The sequence below is a fragment of the Cupressus sempervirens genome, chromosome 10, assembly GCF_028749045.1.
Source record: "Cupressus sempervirens isolate cs-2001-9-10 chromosome 10, ASM2874904v1, whole genome shotgun sequence".
Lineage (NCBI taxonomy): Eukaryota > Viridiplantae > Streptophyta > Pinopsida > Cupressales > Cupressaceae > Cupressus > Cupressus sempervirens.
Window position 1 is genome coordinate 459,433,926 of NC_143127.1, and position 20,152 is coordinate 459,454,077.

General features: G+C 34.7%; 1 protein-coding gene across 1 annotated transcript in view; it reads left to right on the forward strand.

Annotated features, from left to right (window-relative positions):
* LOC149534682 (Integrase-type DNA-binding superfamily protein) overlaps positions 1 to 20,152 on the forward strand; it is a 58,056-nt gene that overhangs the window by 21,099 nt on the left and 16,805 nt on the right. The window contains exon 6 of the mRNA XM_089804428.1: positions 12,226 to 12,347. Coding sequence (XP_089660554.1) covers positions 12,226 to 12,347 — 122 coding nt within the window. The remainder of the gene's footprint in view (positions 1 to 12,225; positions 12,348 to 20,152) is intronic.

A 20,152-nucleotide genomic window follows, 5' to 3' on the forward strand; every position in this document is an offset into this window, starting at 1 on the left:
ATTACCATCATATCAGATTGATAATCGCTGATCATTACATATTCAAATTTTAAATTCAAAAAAGTATAGTTTGATGCTGAATTGCCGATATGCAAACAAAAATGAACACTTTGTACAATAAACAAAAAATAGAAATATATCTAGTATTAGTATGTCGATGGTACTATCATCTACTCCACAAGGTTGTGATCATCCATCTCAAGGTCTTCAGCTATCATGCTCTCCAAAAAATCATCACTCTCCAAAAATATTTTAAATGATTTAATCATTTAAATTGTCAGTGGTCTTAATTTTTGCATTAAAAACATTAAAATGAGGGCTAAAATATAAAATTATTTAATATTATATTTTAAATTTATATTTTATTAGGAGACTTCGGGGAGACTTCACTTTTTGGTTTAGGAGACGGGGAGACTTCAAGAGACTTCATCATGAAGTTTCCAACCTTTTTTGAGGTCTCCGGAGACGCGAAAAGTCTCCGAGATGCAACTTTTAGTGGGGAGACGGGTCTCCTGGTAACCATGCCAATAACCATGTTTAGCGACAACTTGGATGGATGGAATGGAAGTTCAAATGCATAACCTCACAAAAATGGTTGTGGAAATCAACTTTCCTTGAATCAAATTTGATGGAATTTACAATTCTTCCTTGCAACAGTTTAACTATTTATAAATTCCCTAATCTTGAAGGAAGCCTATATAGTGAATCCATGAGGGACCTTTGTAATAGCTTCATACCGTGGATCAAAAAAATGATGTCCATGGATAAATAGGCAAACCACTTATGCGAAAAAACAAAGGCCTATTTGTTTCGGCAAAGACATGATTTTCACTTGACTAAAGCTGGTGAAGAGTTCTTTGATAACAATGCTAAAAAGGGTGAGTGGCATTTCTCGAAACAGCCTCCATCCATATATAAATCTCATTGAATGGAGGTTTCCTACCCAAAAATATGTACACCAATGAATTCCTGCTTCATGGAGAGTTTTCAGAAGCTACTGGAAAGATTATTTAGTTGTGGAGAATCCAACTTCATTCCGTGGATCAAATAATGACGTCCATGGATAAATACGTGAACCACTTAATGCCAAAAAACAAAGGACTATTTGTTTTGGGAAAGACATGATTTTCACTTGACTAAGCTTGCGAGGTCTTTGATAATAATGCCAAAAAAGTTTAAAAGGGTGAGTGGCATTGCTCCAAACAGTCTCCACCCATATATAAATCTCATTGAATGGAGGTCTACTATCAAAAAAATGTAAACCAATAAATTCCTGCTCCATGGAGAGTTTTCAAAAGCTACTGGCAAGAACGTTCAGTCGTGGAATCCACCCTTGTTTAGATTGGAACGTCCTGCAAAACAAAATTTAACATTTTTTTGCCTGAGCCCCATAACCATCTGCAGAACCATTACCTTGAGGAGAAGCTGTATGCAAAGGATATTAAAGAAGACCATCAACTGTAACCCTCAACTTGTCCTCTTTGAGGAGAGCAGGTGAAGAACAAAGAACAAACTGCTACCACTCGATTAGAAGGGCAGATAAATTGGGATGATCAAGGGCAATCCACTGTCTGAAATTCTTCTCAGTAGCAGAATTGTTTAGGCTATTTTGCACTCTTACGCAGCTGCAGAATTCAAGGTCTTAGAGGGTTCCAAAATACTGCACTTACAGGAATTTTGAGCAGAATGTATGTGCTTGTTGAAGTAGCAAGATTAACCCTGGACAGGTTTTCTCTATTCCCAGTATGACTCCTGCTGCCTCCCATAAGATCTTCCAAATGATCTACCATATCATTCTCTCCTTCATCCATGTAGCTGCACCTGTTCGTCTTTTCTTTTTTGATAGTTTTACATGCATATAAATATTCTTAGTGGTAGTACATGCATGGTTGACTTCTCTTGAATGAGAAAGCTTAGGCAAGCAAGGTCTAGCTAGAGCATTAGTGGATTTACCCCGTAGGTACACTAATAGATTATTTCTCATCAATGGGAAAACTCTAGGCAAGCAAGACAGCTTGCAAATGTCTAGATAGAGCTTTAGTGGATTTGAACCATGAGAGTTGGAGGGGATTTTGTGGGATGCCTATGGTTCTAACTTCTGATCCACAAAAATCAGAGGAAATCCTATGAGAAACCTGTAGTGCTGACCCATGATAGCCAGACTGTGTTTCCAAGAGTCACAGAAGTTTATGAATTGATACTATAATGTGCTAATGGTTGTCATGAATAGTTGTGTTTTGTGTTAAGACGGTTCATTAAACTTGACAAGTGATCATGATTGGATTGAAGACATATAGTAATACAGCACTCAAACATATGTGATATGTCCAGCATATATTGTAAAGCATGTCTTTAGGAAATGGCAGTAAGAGTAAATATTCCATCAACGAGACATCAATGACACAATCATCTAAATACAAAATACAAATATTCTTGGCAATCATTGCCCCATTCATGCATCCTTGAAACTCTGATAAACTCAGATTAACTAAATAATTTATATTACTCAAAATCATTTATCTAATCATTCTCAGTAAGTGTGAGTGGCATTAACAAGAAAGTTTCCTTGATGAAAAAAAATGAGAGGAACAGGTATTTTTTCATAATACACGAGTTTACATTGAGTGGGATCATAAAGTTTGATTTATTTTCCAAGGCAATATTTATTCTCCAAGAAAAGGTGATTTATAGAGTCCTTGACAGGTTAGAAAAATAAAAAAATACATGGTGGCTTTCTATATTATAGAGGGATCTAACTCTTGTCAAATTGTCGTGGGGTTTATTGTATGGGAAACAGCTTCTCATCATTCATTGTATTTGTCTTTTAAAGAATATATTTGAGTTCAGAAGGGAATTCGTTTATCTTGTAAAACTGTAGGATTAGACCACCTAAGAGGTTTGTGCCCATAAAAAGATTAATATTTGGAAAGGACTCCTTACAAATTATTTCTTACAAACTTGGAATGGAGAATGTTGGCATTGTTGGCAAAATTTGTGATATTGCTTTTCCAGTTGAACCCTGCATGGCCCAATGAATGCAGATGCCATGGATTTTTGTGGCCAACCTTATTAGCATAACAAAATGTTTTGTTTATGATGTGAATCACAACTTTATAATGAAAAGGATGAAAAACTCTTTAATTTTAGGTATTCGTCAAGAAGCTTCCCTCATTTTTTGTAATACAATGGCTTAAACACACTTGTAAAAGCCTTCCATCAAAATAAGTCTTTAGAACTTTAGGATGCTTATTGAAAGTCTCCGAATAGCCTAAGGGGCTTCCTTATGTTAGTGCATTTCAACAAGTCATTCCATTGATCCCAACATCACATCTGACCGATCAACTTGTTTTTAAAATCATTGCCATAAGCACAAAGTCACCTCCTATGTCGTCATATTGATAGAGATTTTTGCATGGACCTGTCTCACCATCCTTCAAATGAAAGGCTACATTGAGTATGATAGGAGATGAAAATGGTGATGGCAATGATGATTACCAAAGGCTCACTAGGAGAAGTGTTCTGTTTCCCTCACAGAAAATAATCCCAAGGCTTCTACAAAAGAAAAAGACAGAGGAAGACATCATACCAGCTGCTAAAACATTTTTTTTTATATGCACCTCTTTCGCCTCCTCATAGCATGACAACTTTTTCTTTCCAAAGATGAAGGCATCAACACTTAAGTTATTTGCTTATGAAAATATCCCTGAGATACATTAGGATTTAGGAGACTGTTTTTGCATCTCAGTCATACAAGGATAAATAAGTTCAGGTCGAGCCCACATAGAAGGGCTTTCATCATCATGAGTTATGCCACAAAATCCAGGACAAATGAAATTCTAGGCGCCCTTGTTAAGAAACTTCTTCCTAGCTTCTGATATAATCATCGTCCTTTTCAGAGATTTTATTTCCTTGGGTAATTTCATAACCAGGTTCTGATCGCCTAATATATCAAGATATAGCATAGAAGATCTACTTGTGGGTTTCTGACTTTGCCAGTCGTTTAAAAGGAAGATTGCGGTAGTTGTGTCCTTACACGAATCACCTTGAAACACGTATCTTACTCATCACATTATCTCATTGATCAATTATAAGGGGTGATTAGTTTAGCAAGATTGTATTGGACAATTGGTTACCAACAAGGTTCTTGAGTTTGGTCTTTTTCAGTGTTTGGCAATGCTGTTTGGCCCAATCTATGCTTGTGTAACCTTCATGAGCATTGCATCACATCATGCAGCCATCCATTAGAGAGTTTATTATTGCACATTTCTTGATGATATCTTGCTCTTTAACACCTATTTGGAAGCTCAGTTGAAATTTTCCAAAATTATCTTGGGAATTCCATGCTAACATCTAAGGAGAAGCTATAAATGTGTTATTTTTCCAGGCAAGAATTTAATAATTATCTTGGGCTTCTGATCAGTTTCAATAGGTGTTGTGGGGATCCAGAGGAATTAATTTTCCAACTTCTAAGAACTCCTTACACCAAGAGGTTTAACTCAAGCCAAAGGGTTTGTGAGTGGAGTCAGCTTCTACAGATTCATCCTTACTACACTGTTATTGTTAATAAGCATAGTTACCAAGAAACTCCCTCAAGCGAGACTGGGGTTCTGTCCCCAGAGTTTCACCTCCACTTATACAGGTACCTATGCTAATGACTACCATCAACTTACATGAAACAACAATTCTCATAAGATCTGTTGCTAGATAATTTGTTTTCATTAATTGAAAGATTCTATAGTAACAAATGTCTCCCAATTTTCTTGGGGGACCCTTCTTAAAGCCTGGACAATATGTTCTAAATTACTGAACCTATCACAAAGTGTTCTAAACTAAGCGTTTTCATTCTCACCTATTTCTGATGCTTAATCACTTTAGAAGAAAGGATTTGTTCTGTTTTCCTTACTGGATTTTTTCCTCTCTTTCTATTTCTGTGGAAAAGTCCAAATTTTGATTGCGGAGGCGGAAAAGAAAGAGGAAAATTGGACCACTGGCAGACATGGTGAGGCCTGGTGGATTGTGGGGAGAGAATTGGGTGAAAAATTGCATAATTGGGAGTAGCTGGAGGAGCAAGTGTTGGAGATTCGTAACAAGGTGCCATCAGAGGAGGAGAAAAATAAAATACTCATGACTCTTGGCTCTATATAAAAGGCTCAGGATAACCTTGGCGAACAACTTAAGGAGTTGGCCTCTCAACACAATGCTGCCCAGATTAAGATGGAGTCTGCCATTAGTGGAATCAGAATGGAGCTGTGGGACAGGAAAACAAAGAGGAAAAGAAGGGAGGAGGCTCTGAGTAAAGAGGAGGTTAAGCTGCAAGCTTCTCAGGGGATGGGTGAGGCTACTTCCTTCCACCCCCTCATGCAGTCCTTCCTGGACCAGCTCAAGGAGTTGTGGAGGTAGCTGGGTGGTCTTCTGTTTCTTTGCCTCTGGTGGTGGTGGATGCTGGGTGTTTGATTGCCGGGATCTGATGATTGTTAGTTTTGTTGCTGCTGTTTTGGTGTTCGTTGGTTTCTGGCCGTGGTTTTGCTGGTTCTGTGCTTCTGGTTTGGTATTTGATGGTTTTTGCTTGTTGGTTAGTTTTTTGTGTGTTTTAGCTGTTGCTGGGAATTTTTGTTTTGGCCTTCCCAACCTGATACTTTCTCATGTTTTTTGTCTTGCTGTTTCTGCTACTTAGTTTAGTTCTGTTCTTCTTTAGTAGGGTGTCATTGCTTGTGACCCTATCTCTCTGTTTATGAACTTGATGTTAATTTTGTAATGGGTTTGGGCCCTTTTCCACTTTACTTAATCAGAACTATCTTACATGGAGATTACAAACTATTCAAATTTTTAAGTCCAACACATGTGAAATACATTTCTTTCAAAGTCATCACTTTTGCTTTCCGTTAGAATTAAAAACGTTCAGGTTGCTACAGAATTGGGCAAAAATATTTTTGTATATTTTTAAACGAGACTCAAATCTATTCCTTTTTTTAACCATACAATAGACTCCAACTTTAATAACTTAGCATGTTTCTCAGTGTCCATATTAACTTGAAAGATTCTGTGCACCTCTCTTTGAAGACTCTTTTGAGTTTGCTTTTTCCTAATAAGCAAGTCTTAAGGTTTCTTTTTCATACATAAAAGTACAAGAAGTAGCTTTCAACTTAAAATCACCTGTCATTAAAATAGATTCCTCAAAGCTTGAGGCCTTTAAAATTCCCAAATTTCTACTCATTATAAAAAGCCATGCTCCTCTATTACATCGAGAGGCTTTCTTCAGTGGCATCAAGGGGAGGAGTCTCATTTTGCTACCGTGTTGTAAAAACCATGGTTACCAGGAGACCCGTCTCCCCCCTAAAAGTCGCATCTCGGAGACCTCAAAAAAGGTTGGAGGCTTCATGACGAAGTCTCGTGAAGTCTCCCCGTCTCCTAATCCAAAAAGTGAAGTGTCCCCGAAGTCTATTGGTAAAATATAAATGTAAAATATAATATTAAATAATTTTATATATTTTAGCCCTCATTTTAATGTTTTTAATACAAAAATTGAGACCACTAACAATTTAAATGATTAAATCATTTAAAATATTTTATTTAATAAATTAATAACTTTAAAAACATTAGAAACACTTTTAAAAATTTATTTTTATTCAACAATTTAAATGATTAAATCATTTAAAATATTTTTGGATGTGATGATTTTTTGGAGAGCATGATAGCTGAAGACTTTGAGATGGATGATCACAACCTTGTAGAGTAGATGATAGTACCATCGACATACTAATACTAGATATATTTCTGATTTTTGTTTATTGTACAAAGTGTTCATTTTTGTTTGCATATCGGCAATTCAGCATCAAACTATACTTTTTTGAATTTAAAATTTGAATATGTAATGATAATCTCAGCGATTATCAATCTGATATGATGGTGATCATAAGCAATATTCGAAAAACAAATATGTCAATGAGATACAATATTGTGATCATGTGAGTTTTGAAATCTTTGACCCTATGAGTCTATTGTAATTTTTAATGTGACATTACTATTATTATTTACTTTAGTCTTACAGTATTACTATTTTCAAATTTTGTATTTAATTTTATTGTTACTCTTTAAACTATTAAAAATAAAAAATAAAATGAAAATTGCCGTCTCCAAGTACCCCCATCTCCTATTTGAAAAATTGCCGTACCAGTACCAGTACCAGTACCGGAGACCTCAAAGTCTCCCTGTCTCCTGATGACCTTGGTAAAAACCTAAATTAGACGACATATGTGTAACAAAGATCAAACAACTGAATCTATTTATTAAAATTTTTAAAGTATTGATAAGTAACATATAAGTTACTGCTGTTTTCAAAGTAAAAGGAAAACTAAAAATAAAACAAACAATATAGATAAAAATAAAATAAATAGTTCTAAAGAAAAATAAAATAATTTATAACTAAATAAAAGATAGATATTTTTGAAGAAAGATAAAATAACTTTAAAGGAAATAGAATAACTATAATTAAAAAATAACTCTTAAAGTCAATAAAAAATAATTTAATTCGTAATTTTTTATTAAAATAAAATAACTGTAGAATTTTGATAGTTTTTAGATAGGTCATAGATGAATTCAAAATATCTATGCTAGTATTAATCATTTAATAGGTTACTTTAAAATCCTCAAAATTTTGTGAATTATTTGAAGCTGTGCCAATTTATCTTAATCAGACACTGGAAAACCATTTATTAATATAGAGAAGTTACTGGAATAGAGAGAGACATTTATTGTAATGGTTGGGATGTGGATAACATAAGGATGTTGATACAGCTATAGGATCTGCCAATTGAATGTCCTCGTTTGAAATTATATGGATATGAAACATCCTATATGATACCGGACACAATCTTTAGTGCTCCAATTTAATTGTTTTTAACCTAGTATATAAAATTAACTTTGTGGACAATCAATATTATACTTCTAATTTTTGATTTTCAGATCTAGAGATTCATATAAACCAAGATTAAGAGCTTCATATTCTGCTATGTTGTGTAGGCACTCAAATTCCGACGTATATGAGAATTGAATTAAACTACCTTAAGGTGAAACAAAATTCAATCAACTATATTGAGGCGATTGGTAAATTTTGCCATCCATTACTTTAAATATTCACCTTACTCCATCAAAGAATATGGACTAGATATCTTTCAACTGCATCATGAATTGAATTGTTTTCTTTAGATTTCATTATTTAACAGGTTCTGGCTTTAGTCCCCTGAAACAAATATCATTATTTGGGTGGCCTACATTTGAAACACAGTGGCAGAACATGTGCCATACATTTTCTATTGAGGGCCTTCTATATGATCATTGTGTCATCAAATTGCCAAAAGAGAAGCACACCGTTTGTTTTCTTAAACATAGCATAAGCTTCTTGCAAGTTACAGCTAGAATATCCAGAAGTCAAGATTTTAGGGTTGCTCATGCCAACTTAAGAGGGGGATACTTGACTTCTCCTAACAGCTTTACTGACCAGGTTTGCATTTTTATATTTGGCCCATAAGTTTTGATGCTTTCAACCCAAGAATACTTTATAATGCTCCCTCATAGCTGTAGCATTATTTGATACTTTTAAATCAAGGGGTCAGTTTTGCAGCTTAAGTCCATAGATGTTCAGAGTGACATGAAAATGTCAATTTGTCTTAGTTCACATTTCCTGCAAACATGATCAGTTTGTAGATAGCTTATATAGATCTTGAATAACATGGCATCTTGAGTCTTTTTTACATTTGATAAGCTATAGTAACAAGGATACAGCAACGGTTTAAGAACTTAATCGAGACCTAAACTGTTTCTTAAAATTTTTGCTATTCTGTTCCTACAGGGACTCTTATTTTATGCACTGCCAAAGCATCTTGAACTTCAGTTATTTTCTGTTCTTGAGTAATCGTCTGTATAAAGGAAAAGTTTGTATCGATGAAAGGCAAAACAGGGTTATTCAGAATGGTTTCTCCCTTGTCTGACTCAGTTTCAAGAATTTTGAAACAATGATTTCATCATTCTAAAAACAGGAATGTAATCAGCATTCAAAATGTTTATTATTTCACAAGAAATTAAATGTAATTGTATGTTACTATCAATTCTGTAAGTTAAATAAAGTACGGACAATTCCTTTCACATGGTTTACTCTCAGAAGTAAATTGGACTATTGGAAGTAACTGACCGAAATATTTCTTATTATATCTGAATCAACGTTTCAAACAGTGAACCCGATAAAAATTAGTCTATAATTTATTATTTATATGAAAGATAAAAGAATTGAGATAACACTCCAAAACTTGAATTTGAACACAGAAAGTGAAGCATACATAGTGGTCAACAGGTAAAATAACACTGGATCAAAACTTTATTCTAAATAAAATAGAATGGAAAATTTGAAATTTATTTATGATTTTTACATTTTTTTTGTACAGACCAACCCAAAAGGAACCCAAACCCCTCAAATATTTTTAGCCAAACCCATGAAATGAATCCCTGAACCCAAACCAAATACCAGAAGTGGCAACTTAGGATTATACCAAAAAATTTTACCGTGTTAAGTGTTTTCAAGATGAGGCATTGATGAATTACAGCAGGATGTTTTTAATATTCATGATACTTCTGTGGGCATCTTGCACAGCGTTGAGTTTCTGCTTCTTCAGAATACTTCTCATACCAGGGCTTAAGTGCATTTAAATTTTATGTCTAAAAATTATTTTCTGCTGCCTTGCAAACTTTGAAAATTTTGTTTTGTACTATGTAAACAAATATTGACTTATCAGATGGTTTCTCTATCATCTTCTCTATCTTCAATCGATTCTATGTTTGTAAATATATGCATAGGAAACAAGATTGGGATAAATCTGTTTCTAAACTGTTTCATCTTTTCATGGAGAGCTCAATTTTTGATACTTTGTCAAAGGCTTTTTCTTCAAAAGTCTCGATTAAAATTCTAAATGTGACAGTCTCGATGTCCATGATCAAAATGGGACATGTCCATGCAAATGCTATCAAGATGTATTATTGGGTTGCAGCTCAATCTTAGTTGAATCCAGAAAGAAATTTCTCTGTGCCTGTGTAAAATGTTAAGGACTCTTTGTACATGCCAGAAATTCTAGCTGCCTGGATCTGAGCAAGATATTGCTCTTAGAAAGGAGTAATAGTTACTAATACGTAAAGTTCTTACATTAATTTGGAACTTGAAGAACCAATTTGAATACGTCTGTTGGAACTGTCACTTGACTGGATACTAAACTCAGGATGTAATTGTGGAGGAGACTTTTGGTGCTTTGGTGTAAGGCACTTTTTCCGGTCAGCTCCAAACTTTAGGATTATCAACAAATTAATAATATGCTTGCTATAACTGTTATGGCTCCAAAATGTTCTGCTGACTTTTTTTGATGGTTTGGTGCCTGGAAACCCTCCTATCTAAAGCCCAAGACTGGACTTTATACCCCCTTGGCCCCAGGTGGCAGGGACATTGGACATCCATCATGGGGGTGGTCTACTTGGATGGTGATCTTGTATAATGTCCCCTTTTTTGCATTTGCTTTTCTCCACAGCGTGTTTATTTGCTGGGTTAAATAGATTGATGTTTTAGAATGTGCAATTCACATTATCACATAACAATTATTGATTCTTCTATTTCATATCACTATACTTGTTAGAACATAAGATTATTGCAGGTTATATAGTTTTCAGTCTGCTGTTGCAAAGTAGACATGCCTTACTAATTGTATCAGGACTGTTATGAATTCCAGTAGATTGTTGATCATTGATTTTCCTTAATACTGCATATATATATCTTATTTGTTATTCTGTGCTTAGGGTCTGGTCATGCAGACTGTTCCGGATTTCAAATCTCACTAGTCTTATATTATGTGCCATTTATCCTCTTTTGAAATCAGTCACTTGAAAAAGTGAGATTTCATATATGAGACAGCAATCTTTCTTGATTTTGTTAATTTAAATTTCTGATATGTGAACTTAGAAGATGAAATAATGAAAAAAAAAAGTTGTCTCCCTTTTCATGCATTTGTCTAGGCAATAAGTTCATCTTATTCTGACTAAGCCACTATGACAAGTCCATCTCATATTTCATAGATTCTTTTGGCTTGAAATGACTTATCCATTCCTATTCCAAACAACAAATCCTGGCCTAATATTAATATTGTTCACTTGGTGTACTAACTTTTAGCCCGTTTTAATATGTTATTCCAATGATGATGGTAGTTGCATTGAGGCCTGATATTTCTGGAGCATCAACTTGTTTATTCATCTAGAGAAGAAACATTTTGTACAAATTGTTGAGAATGCATACACATTTTGCAAGTATACAACAACAGTTAAAGAAAATACTGCTAAATATATTATTTCTGATTGAATTAAAGGGCATCAGTGATGTTTTATTGATTTACCAAGAGGGTAGTCATCTGATTATCTTGAAAAACTTATATTCTAGTATTTTTCACATGTGAGTCCCCTATTTTATACCGCAGGCTGTACTTTCATGTATTGAGATGAAAATTATGATTGGAGCCAATTGGTTCAAGCTATACATCTATCACCTGAAACCGTTTTTCTACATTATGCTTGTTGCCAGCCACCAGATAGAGCTTTATAATATTATGTTACAAGAAATGATAAACATTTTTTTCACATAATCCTTGACATTTGTTCAGATATTGAAACCCAAACCAGAAACTTCGAAAAAGATAGAATTATGTTGTTACTACAATTTTTCCTATCTGAGTCCATTGTGATATCTCGCTGACAGTAAAATAATTTTGTAATTAGAAATTATTTTTTTCCTGCTTCTTTTAGCAATCACAAAAATGAACCAGAGTCTGCTTTCAAGAGTGCGCATGCATGGAATAAAATACCAGTAATTTGATTATCTCACTACCTATTCTGTTAGTTATTGATTCTGTAACTGGTTTTTGGACATGTGGTCAAATTGCTGTATTTTTCTCATCTGAATACCTTTGTCATAAGGTGTTTCACTTTTCTTACTAAGACAGAAATTGGTTCACTTAAGTACTGCATTCCTAGAGAATCAAGACCTCTCTATATTATGATTCATAAACTCTTGTTTTTGGCTTCACAAGAAATTATATAGTTTTAACTGAAGATTGTCTTGCCGGGTGAGGAGCATGCACATTTGCTTATCTTCAAATTTTGCATATCTCAATGCCAATAATATTTGGAACATTGTCTTCTCAGGGCAGCATTCATGTGTGGAAGGGAACCAAACTTTGAGCTTTCTGAAGAGGAGAAGCAGGAGCTGCGTAAATTCAATTGGGAGGAATTTCTGGAACTAACACGCAATGCGATTACAAATAAAAGTAAGTTCTTTCATTCTGACAGGCCTTTCCCATTATCCTTCCTTATGCCAAACATTCTCTGTAGTTCTTTGGAATTAAAAAATATATACTGTTAGCATGTCAAATTTTATCCCTTGATAGTTATCAGTTTTAATATATTATTGCTTAACAGTTCTGTTAGTGTAAGTGCACTAAGGAGCTTATTTTGTTTTTCATTTTTCACTTTGCTGGGGCACTGTTTGTTTCATTTTTAATTGACCTGATCAAATTATCTATTTTCAATTCATTTCCTGTCTTGTGATTTTGATTAGATTTGCTAAAAATGCTAATTTCACTGAAAATTATATACATCCCTAACTAATTTCTTATATAAATTTAAACCGGGTACCAAAATCACAGAGGCACAGCAACGGTGCAATCACACTGGCAACTATAGCTCACTTTTTAAGCTTTCTGATTAATAATACAACCTGCTAAAATGAATGATACCACAAAGGTATTAAAGCCATCTGTCTTTGTGTGGGTAGCCATGTTCTCCAAGATTGGGTCTAGGCACAATCAGCTCTATGCATTCATTTATGCTTCTGGGTGAGATTTTGTGTAAGTTTATCAACATCAACGTTTCGGATCATACTCAATGTTCCATCATCAGGATGAGAGAGGTCTATGCATGTTCAGTTTGACTATATTGGTTGCAATTCCCTTCACACGAGTTATTAGCCCTTATTTTCATCTATGGCTTAACATCTATGCACTAAGATACCAGTTCTGCAGTAGTAATTGTGAAAGGAAACGATGTTGTTTCCTTTGTGTTGTGCTTCTGTTGTTGCAAATTATATATAGTGAATTCCCTTCAGCATACACTGACACTTTGTTGAGTGATACTTCCTCTTCCATATGTTTTCCAGACCACTTTACAGCACTTTGTTAGAAACAAGTGCTGGTCTACTAATCATTCTGCTGAAAAAAGATGTTTTGCATGTGTTGGGCCTCCTGCATATTATATGTTTTTATTCTAGAGAATTTGTAACATCTTAAGATATCTATGACGATGAACTTGTTTGATCCTCAGACTGTGCTAAAAAGGTTTGCCTGTTGCCTTACCTTTCATTTGGCTCACCTCTCTAAGTAGTTTGTTCTTTTCTTTACAGTCATATGGCTCACTTTTTGAACAGAAGATTGTTTTGATTTCTCGTGCTTTAGTTTTCTGCTTTCCTTTTGCTACTTGTCTCATATTAATGTGAATAACAGCTTCCTTTTGAAGCTAAACCAATTTTCTGGCATGTTAGTTCGGTTATCCCTCTTGGTTCTTGTATGTCCAGGGTCTTCAGAATAATCATAATATCATGTAGGGATAAGTGGAAAAGAGGCAATGCGAGCATGCTACTTCAGTACAATGTCACAACATTGGAGGGTTGGACATTTTTTATGAGTTGGTTGAATTCCATGAGCTAAATCTCAAGGCAACTTTATTATTCTTGCATTATTTGATAACTTTATGATATTGCTATCAAGATTTAACTGTGTAGTTTTTGAGTCAAATTCATTGACCATGTTTCATGAGAGTAGTGGTTCACAATAACTCATCTCTCGTGAGAATGAATGCGACACTTAACAATTTGACTTGCTGTGGAAAATATCTCCTACTTATCAATTGATTGACATTGTGCTCCAAAGATTTTGATTCCCTCAAAGTATCATGTGTTAGGGAATTTCAATATTAGGAGTATATAAACAATAACAGTGAATGGTAATGATAATTTTTTTGCTTCATCTTTTGCAGCTCTAAATTTGTCACATAAACAGAGCAATTATTTATATCTGTTGTTTTTTTCTTCCATTGCTTCTTCAGTACAAGTGATTGACCATAGACTTAGTTGTGAGATGGATTCTTTGTGTTAAAAATATGTATTCCTCTGTCCTCTTCTTTTTATCAGTTTGGATAGACTGCATTTTGAAGGTCTTAAAATTAGGGAGCAACTTCATAGCCCATGTTTGGCAGGGAGAATCTTTGTCATTATTCTTTCTTGCAGCCGTATACCCTCTGTAAACTTTAGTAAGAATGGTCATTATCGAATTAGATAGGGGAGTGAACCAAAAAAGAGAGAGATTATGCATTTGTAATTTGTGGTCTGATTGTATCAGTGCTGAGAACTAAAATATTATTACCAGTGTCTTCAGCAAGGCCATTTTAATTAGAAATTTGTCTCTTAAGAATAAAGTCCATGGATCTTGATTATATTCTGTCAATATATATTTCATGACATTTGGCATTTTTTTCTCTCATCAGTCCGAGCTTCAACTTTTATGTTGAACCCCGCGATTATGTTCAAAGTGACTCCATGGTATGCTTTTTTCTTAAGTCTTAATCTCAGATAGTACAATGTTCTAGATAGCAGTTTACAAACTATATTTGTATAGAATCATGATTCGGCTTAGAATGATGAATTCTGTCAATAGATATGTTGTTTGCACAGAAATACTAGCTGCATGCAGGTTACAATTTTGCATTTGAAAACAGTAGTTGCTATTGAAGTGTCTGTGAAGAATTACAAGCCCAGGAAGATGGCCAAAATTAATTTTCTTTCGCCTCCAAATGCACCAGAGAATGTGATTTTATTGAAATCACAAGAGCATGAGAATACGGAAGAAATTGAAGATCAATATGCTAATCTGCTTGAACAGGAACAACAAAGATGCAAATTGGAATGAATATAAAGCAAGTTTTCAACTTTTTTGTAGCCAGCCGATTATGCTTCACTAAGTGGATAAAGGAGTATGCACTCCAATTCTGTTCAATGGCATAAAAACTTACAACTTGGAGAGAAAACCAACACAGTAAAAAATAAAAAATGCAAAATAAATTAAAGAGCTTTAATTACTAAATTTTAGAATACAAATGGATTTAAAAAAAAAAACTTGTGAGAGGATCTTGATTGGAAGAGGTTGAAGGTACATATAATCTTGACCATGGAGGTACCACCATGTCGTGGCATCCATTTCAGAATGGTCATTAACAACACAAGGAGTATGATTTCTTCTTGAGACAAACAAGACGAATTCTCTTGTAACATTTTTCTCCACTTTTGGATCTTGGAAGGGTCTACTAAATGCTTGCTCGTATCCATTAGCAACTTCAAAATTTCTATATGGTGGTTATCTCCTTGGCATAGAAAGTAAAACATTGCTAGATAGGGTGTATGCAAGGAGGTGCAATGGGGTGGTTATGTTGTTCCAACAATGAAGAATGACTGTTTCCACACATTTGAAAGAATTTTGAAAAAGATTTGTTTGGGGTCGTTCTTTTTTATGTTAGCACTTTTATTTTCTCAATCATTGTGTCCATGCCATAATAGGCAAACTCCAAACATGGTGCATTTGTATTAGAAAATGAGAGCATAGTCATGATAGGCTTAGTGAAATCCAACACATTCCACACGAACCCACTGATTGCCATATAAGATCAACAACTTGACTTTTTGGCTATATTTGATTTTGATTGCTTCTAAACACCCCATTGATTGCTAATAACCATTTGACCCAATGCTCCTCGCACCTTCAAAAGTTATCTTAAAACAATTGTGTGAGATGCAAATCGGGTCTCAATAACCTAGGATCATATTACTTGTAATTTAGTAACACATTAAAAACATGTATATAACACATTAAAAAAATATTAAAATTTATATTCATATATTGAACATGACATAAAATCAAGTCTACCTTCAAAAATTCCAATCTTGTGAAAGTCTTGAAAATTGTTTGTGGCATATGGTGGTTTGTCACAAACATCTAGATCTCCTCGCCCTCTTGGTATATTTCTTTCACATACTTTATTTGCTTGCCAATTACTTGCATCACCAAGTTGAGGGAATGATAGTGCATTGTGTTCAAAAAAATGCTCATATTTTGCCTCAATCAAGGTAGTGCATTGTGTTAAAAAAATATGCTCATATCTTGCCTCAATCAAGGCACTTGTAGCCCTACAATTTTTTTGCATTGTTCGTGTTTATTTGGATCAAATTCTCATGACTCATAGTCTCTAGGAACTTAATGAGGATCTTAGAAATGAACTTTGCATCTTTGACTCCCCCTTCACAATCAACCGCTATAAAAATGTTGCCCTTTTCGGGAGCAACACAATAATTTTTTTCAATGGAGGATTATGACAATCTTTCCATCTAATAGCAACAATAGAAAGACCTGATTTAAGCCAAGAATCTCTAATTGGTTTTAGTGAGGCCTCTGCAATTGTTTTCTTTTTTCAATAAGGCGGTGTTGTGAGGTTTTTGCACCATCACCCTTTTGCAAATAGGGAGCCCTCTTTTTGTTTTGGTGGTAGGAGTAGTGGTCTTAGGTGGTCTTGGTAGCAAGTTTCAAGTCTCCAACTCAAAGATATGAGTTTGAGCAACTTTGGCTTGTTGGGTAGTCGAGTCTGTCAGGGTTGTGAGTGAGAGTTGGGCTAAGCTAGTCAAGGAGTTGGAGTTGAAATCGAAGGATTTGTGATGAAATGAGATAAAACCTTTTGAAAATCCTTGTTCTAGTGTCAATTTCATCTTAGAAAGTTAGGAAAGGTTGTTGGAGATAGCACAACTGAAGGTGTGCTGAACTTTGAAATTTGGTGAAGTCTGGAATTTTTTAGAAACTCCCATAATCTAAAATCTCTATTATAACTCCTATGAACCTGAAACCTATTTCAAACATCCTAACTGTATTTATATAAAACATCACTTAAATTATGAGTAAATGCAACTTAAATGTTATATCTTAATAAATCAATTTACCCTTTGAGCTGAAGAAATTGACTTGAGGAGTTTGGGAGTTAACTTGCAAACAAAAATCCTAACACTAGGTCGGAATCTGACCATGTCTTAGGATTCACAATCCCAGCAAACCCCAAAATTCCTCCCCTAGTAAGAGCAAGTTTTGAGTGTAAATTAATGAGAAAGGTTAAGGAAGAATATAAAATGATAATTTTTGGAGGAGAATCTGCGAAGATAAAAGAAAAATCCCAAGGAGAGGGCAGAATCTGCCTTCCACTTGGGATTCTTAATCCCAATGGACATGAAATTTCCTCCTTGGTAGAACTAGCCAAAACTTGAGCGATGGAAAGGAAGGATCACCCTCATCCAAGGCATGTTGTAATGGACTTGGGAAGAGTTTGAAACAGCAAAGGAAGAATCCCAACAAGCAGAATCTGCCCTCCTCTTGGAATTCGTAATCCTAACACCTTTTTAAATTCTGCCTCTTTGTAGAGCAACCAAATCGAGAGGCAATTTGGACAAGAGCTAAGTCAATGGTGTTTGAGACAATCTAGAGGTGAAGTAAGAGGAACAAAATGAGAGGACAAGGGGTAAATCAAGTTCAATAACTAAACATGGATTCAATCTCAACTAAGGGGCAAAATCTGCCCCCTAGCTGGGATTTCAAATCCTAGGTCTCCCCAAATTTTCTGCCTAGGACTAGGTGAAATCGATGGGGAGATCAAGGTACGGTTGCATGAAATTTGATGGTCAAAAACACGCCTTTCACTCTCCTAAAAATCAGAAATAGAGTGCTATATTGAGAAGAAATTTGGGCATACAAAATGGTCTCAAACGCCTTTAATTTCCAAAATTTAGAAGAAGTTTCATTTCAAGTAAAGGAGTGGAGTCATTTTGTCAAAATCAGAACGTAGGATTTGCAAAAAAGAAGAAAAATGTGGTCTTCAACTTAAGAAAATTCATGATCAAATGCCTTTTGCCTTCTTCTTTTGATGTAGAAGAAAGGGTTGATGCAGTTTTACTTAATGAGAACTTTCAAATTTCCTTATTTTCATCATTTCATGAGCTTGATGAATTTTCTCTTTTGCTTTTGCAAGGTGAATATGGAGCAAGTAGATGCTCAAAGAATGAGTAGGTGCTACGATCAAGGTCGAGGACTTCAAATGAGGAGGCTTGAAAATCAGATTATCAAAGAGCAAAATCAAGACAAGATCAAGTGAGTTCAAGAAAACAAAGAATAAGGATAAAGGAAAATCAGAGCTTACAAGTGAGAGAAAATTTAACATGAATTTCCCTCAAAAATCCAAGTTTACCTTGAAACATCTAGTAGATCAAGAAGATCAAGGTCAAGGCATCAAAAGAGACATGAATTTTTGCAAGTACAATCAAGTTCAAATCATGACAACAAGACAATTTCCAAGGAAGATGGAGAATATTTGAGAAGATGAAGCAATTTGGGGATATGCCATTACAATTGAAGGCTTGATAATGTTGAGTATCAAGAGATATTTTCTCATCGTCATAGGATTACTCAATTCTATGAGACAAGGATGTTGAGGTGGCACACAGTTGTCTTCAATCTAGTCTATGAGATAAGGATACTAAAGTGGTTCCCACTTGTCTTCAACCAATCAAAAAATTATAGTTATACATGTCAATTTTCTCATTGGTTCTCAAAAGCATTGTAATTTTCTTATTAGCCCACACGGTGGTGCCATCATGTAATAGGATGATAGTTTGGCACTCCTAATTTGGGTTTTTAATGTATCAATCTTTGCCTTTGATCTTGAATCGGTCTTGGCTCTACAATGTAATTGAACAACTATTAAAGGCCAAGGCCTCCTCATTTGTAACTCATTAGTTTTAGAGTAGTAGGAGAAGACTTGTTGAAATTGGTGTTTAATGGTAGAGCTAATGCCCATACCTTTTGGTACTTGTTGATTGAAAGTAACAGTGCAATGTTAGTTTGGGCTAAAATTTCAAGTGTTAGACTTCTATTGGAAATGTTCATTTATATTGTACCTTCATGGGTGTAACAAACGGATTTTCATAACAAAATAAAGACGAGTTTTTCCCAACAAATTATTGAACAAATAATTGAATTCCTTTTCATGGGACATTAACTGCTTTTAACTACCATCGCTCAACTGAAATAACCAAGCTCAATTGAATTAACTATATCAATGATCAACTGAATAGTGATCAACTGTAATAACTATAATAACGATTAACTGAAAATAACTATATCAATGATCAACTGTAATAACTGGAATAACAATTTACTATCTTTCTCTACATACAAATAAAGTAAATACTTAACATGAAAAGAACATATAAGTAATATCAGGTGAGTCTTTAGTTGGTTGTGCAAGCCTCGGCTTTCGTTAAGAGGAGAAGCATTGACTTAGGGTTAACCTCCCAACCTCAGACCATACTTATCCCCACACAATCTATTGAATTAGAAAGGCCCTCCCTACCTTGGAATCGGGCTTGGGATATTTTTAGTCCAGCCACTTGAGCATTTCGGTGTTTAGAATGTTCGCACCGTTATGGACAGACGTGTTTGAATAATTAGCTCCACTGACATCAAGTGATCGTAGATGGCAAACATGCCTTTAAATGACCTTGGCCAAGGTTTTCTGATGGGTTCATTGACCCAATCACCACTACTGGACTTGACAATGTGGGAACAATAATATGGACGAACATGAGCTATTTAATAAAATTATTTTAGATTTATTGTATCATATCTGACTTTATTTCCATGTCATTGCAGATTCCATCTCACCTCTTCACCTTTTCCATGGCTAGATAGCCGGTGAGTCCTAGGTGCTCGGATCTTAGAGCAATCGGCTTTGTTTTTTCATTCTCAATTGATTTATGAATACTTATCACAATCTGTGATTTTAGGAATGTGTTCATTAAGACTTGCAGAAAAATATCATTTGATTCTATATTCGAGTGGCATAAGTAAATCATGAGTTCATAACATGGTTACTTGGCTTTTATTTGCCATAAACACTCTAACTTAGAGAAGGTCTAACCTATGATATTAAGCAAGTT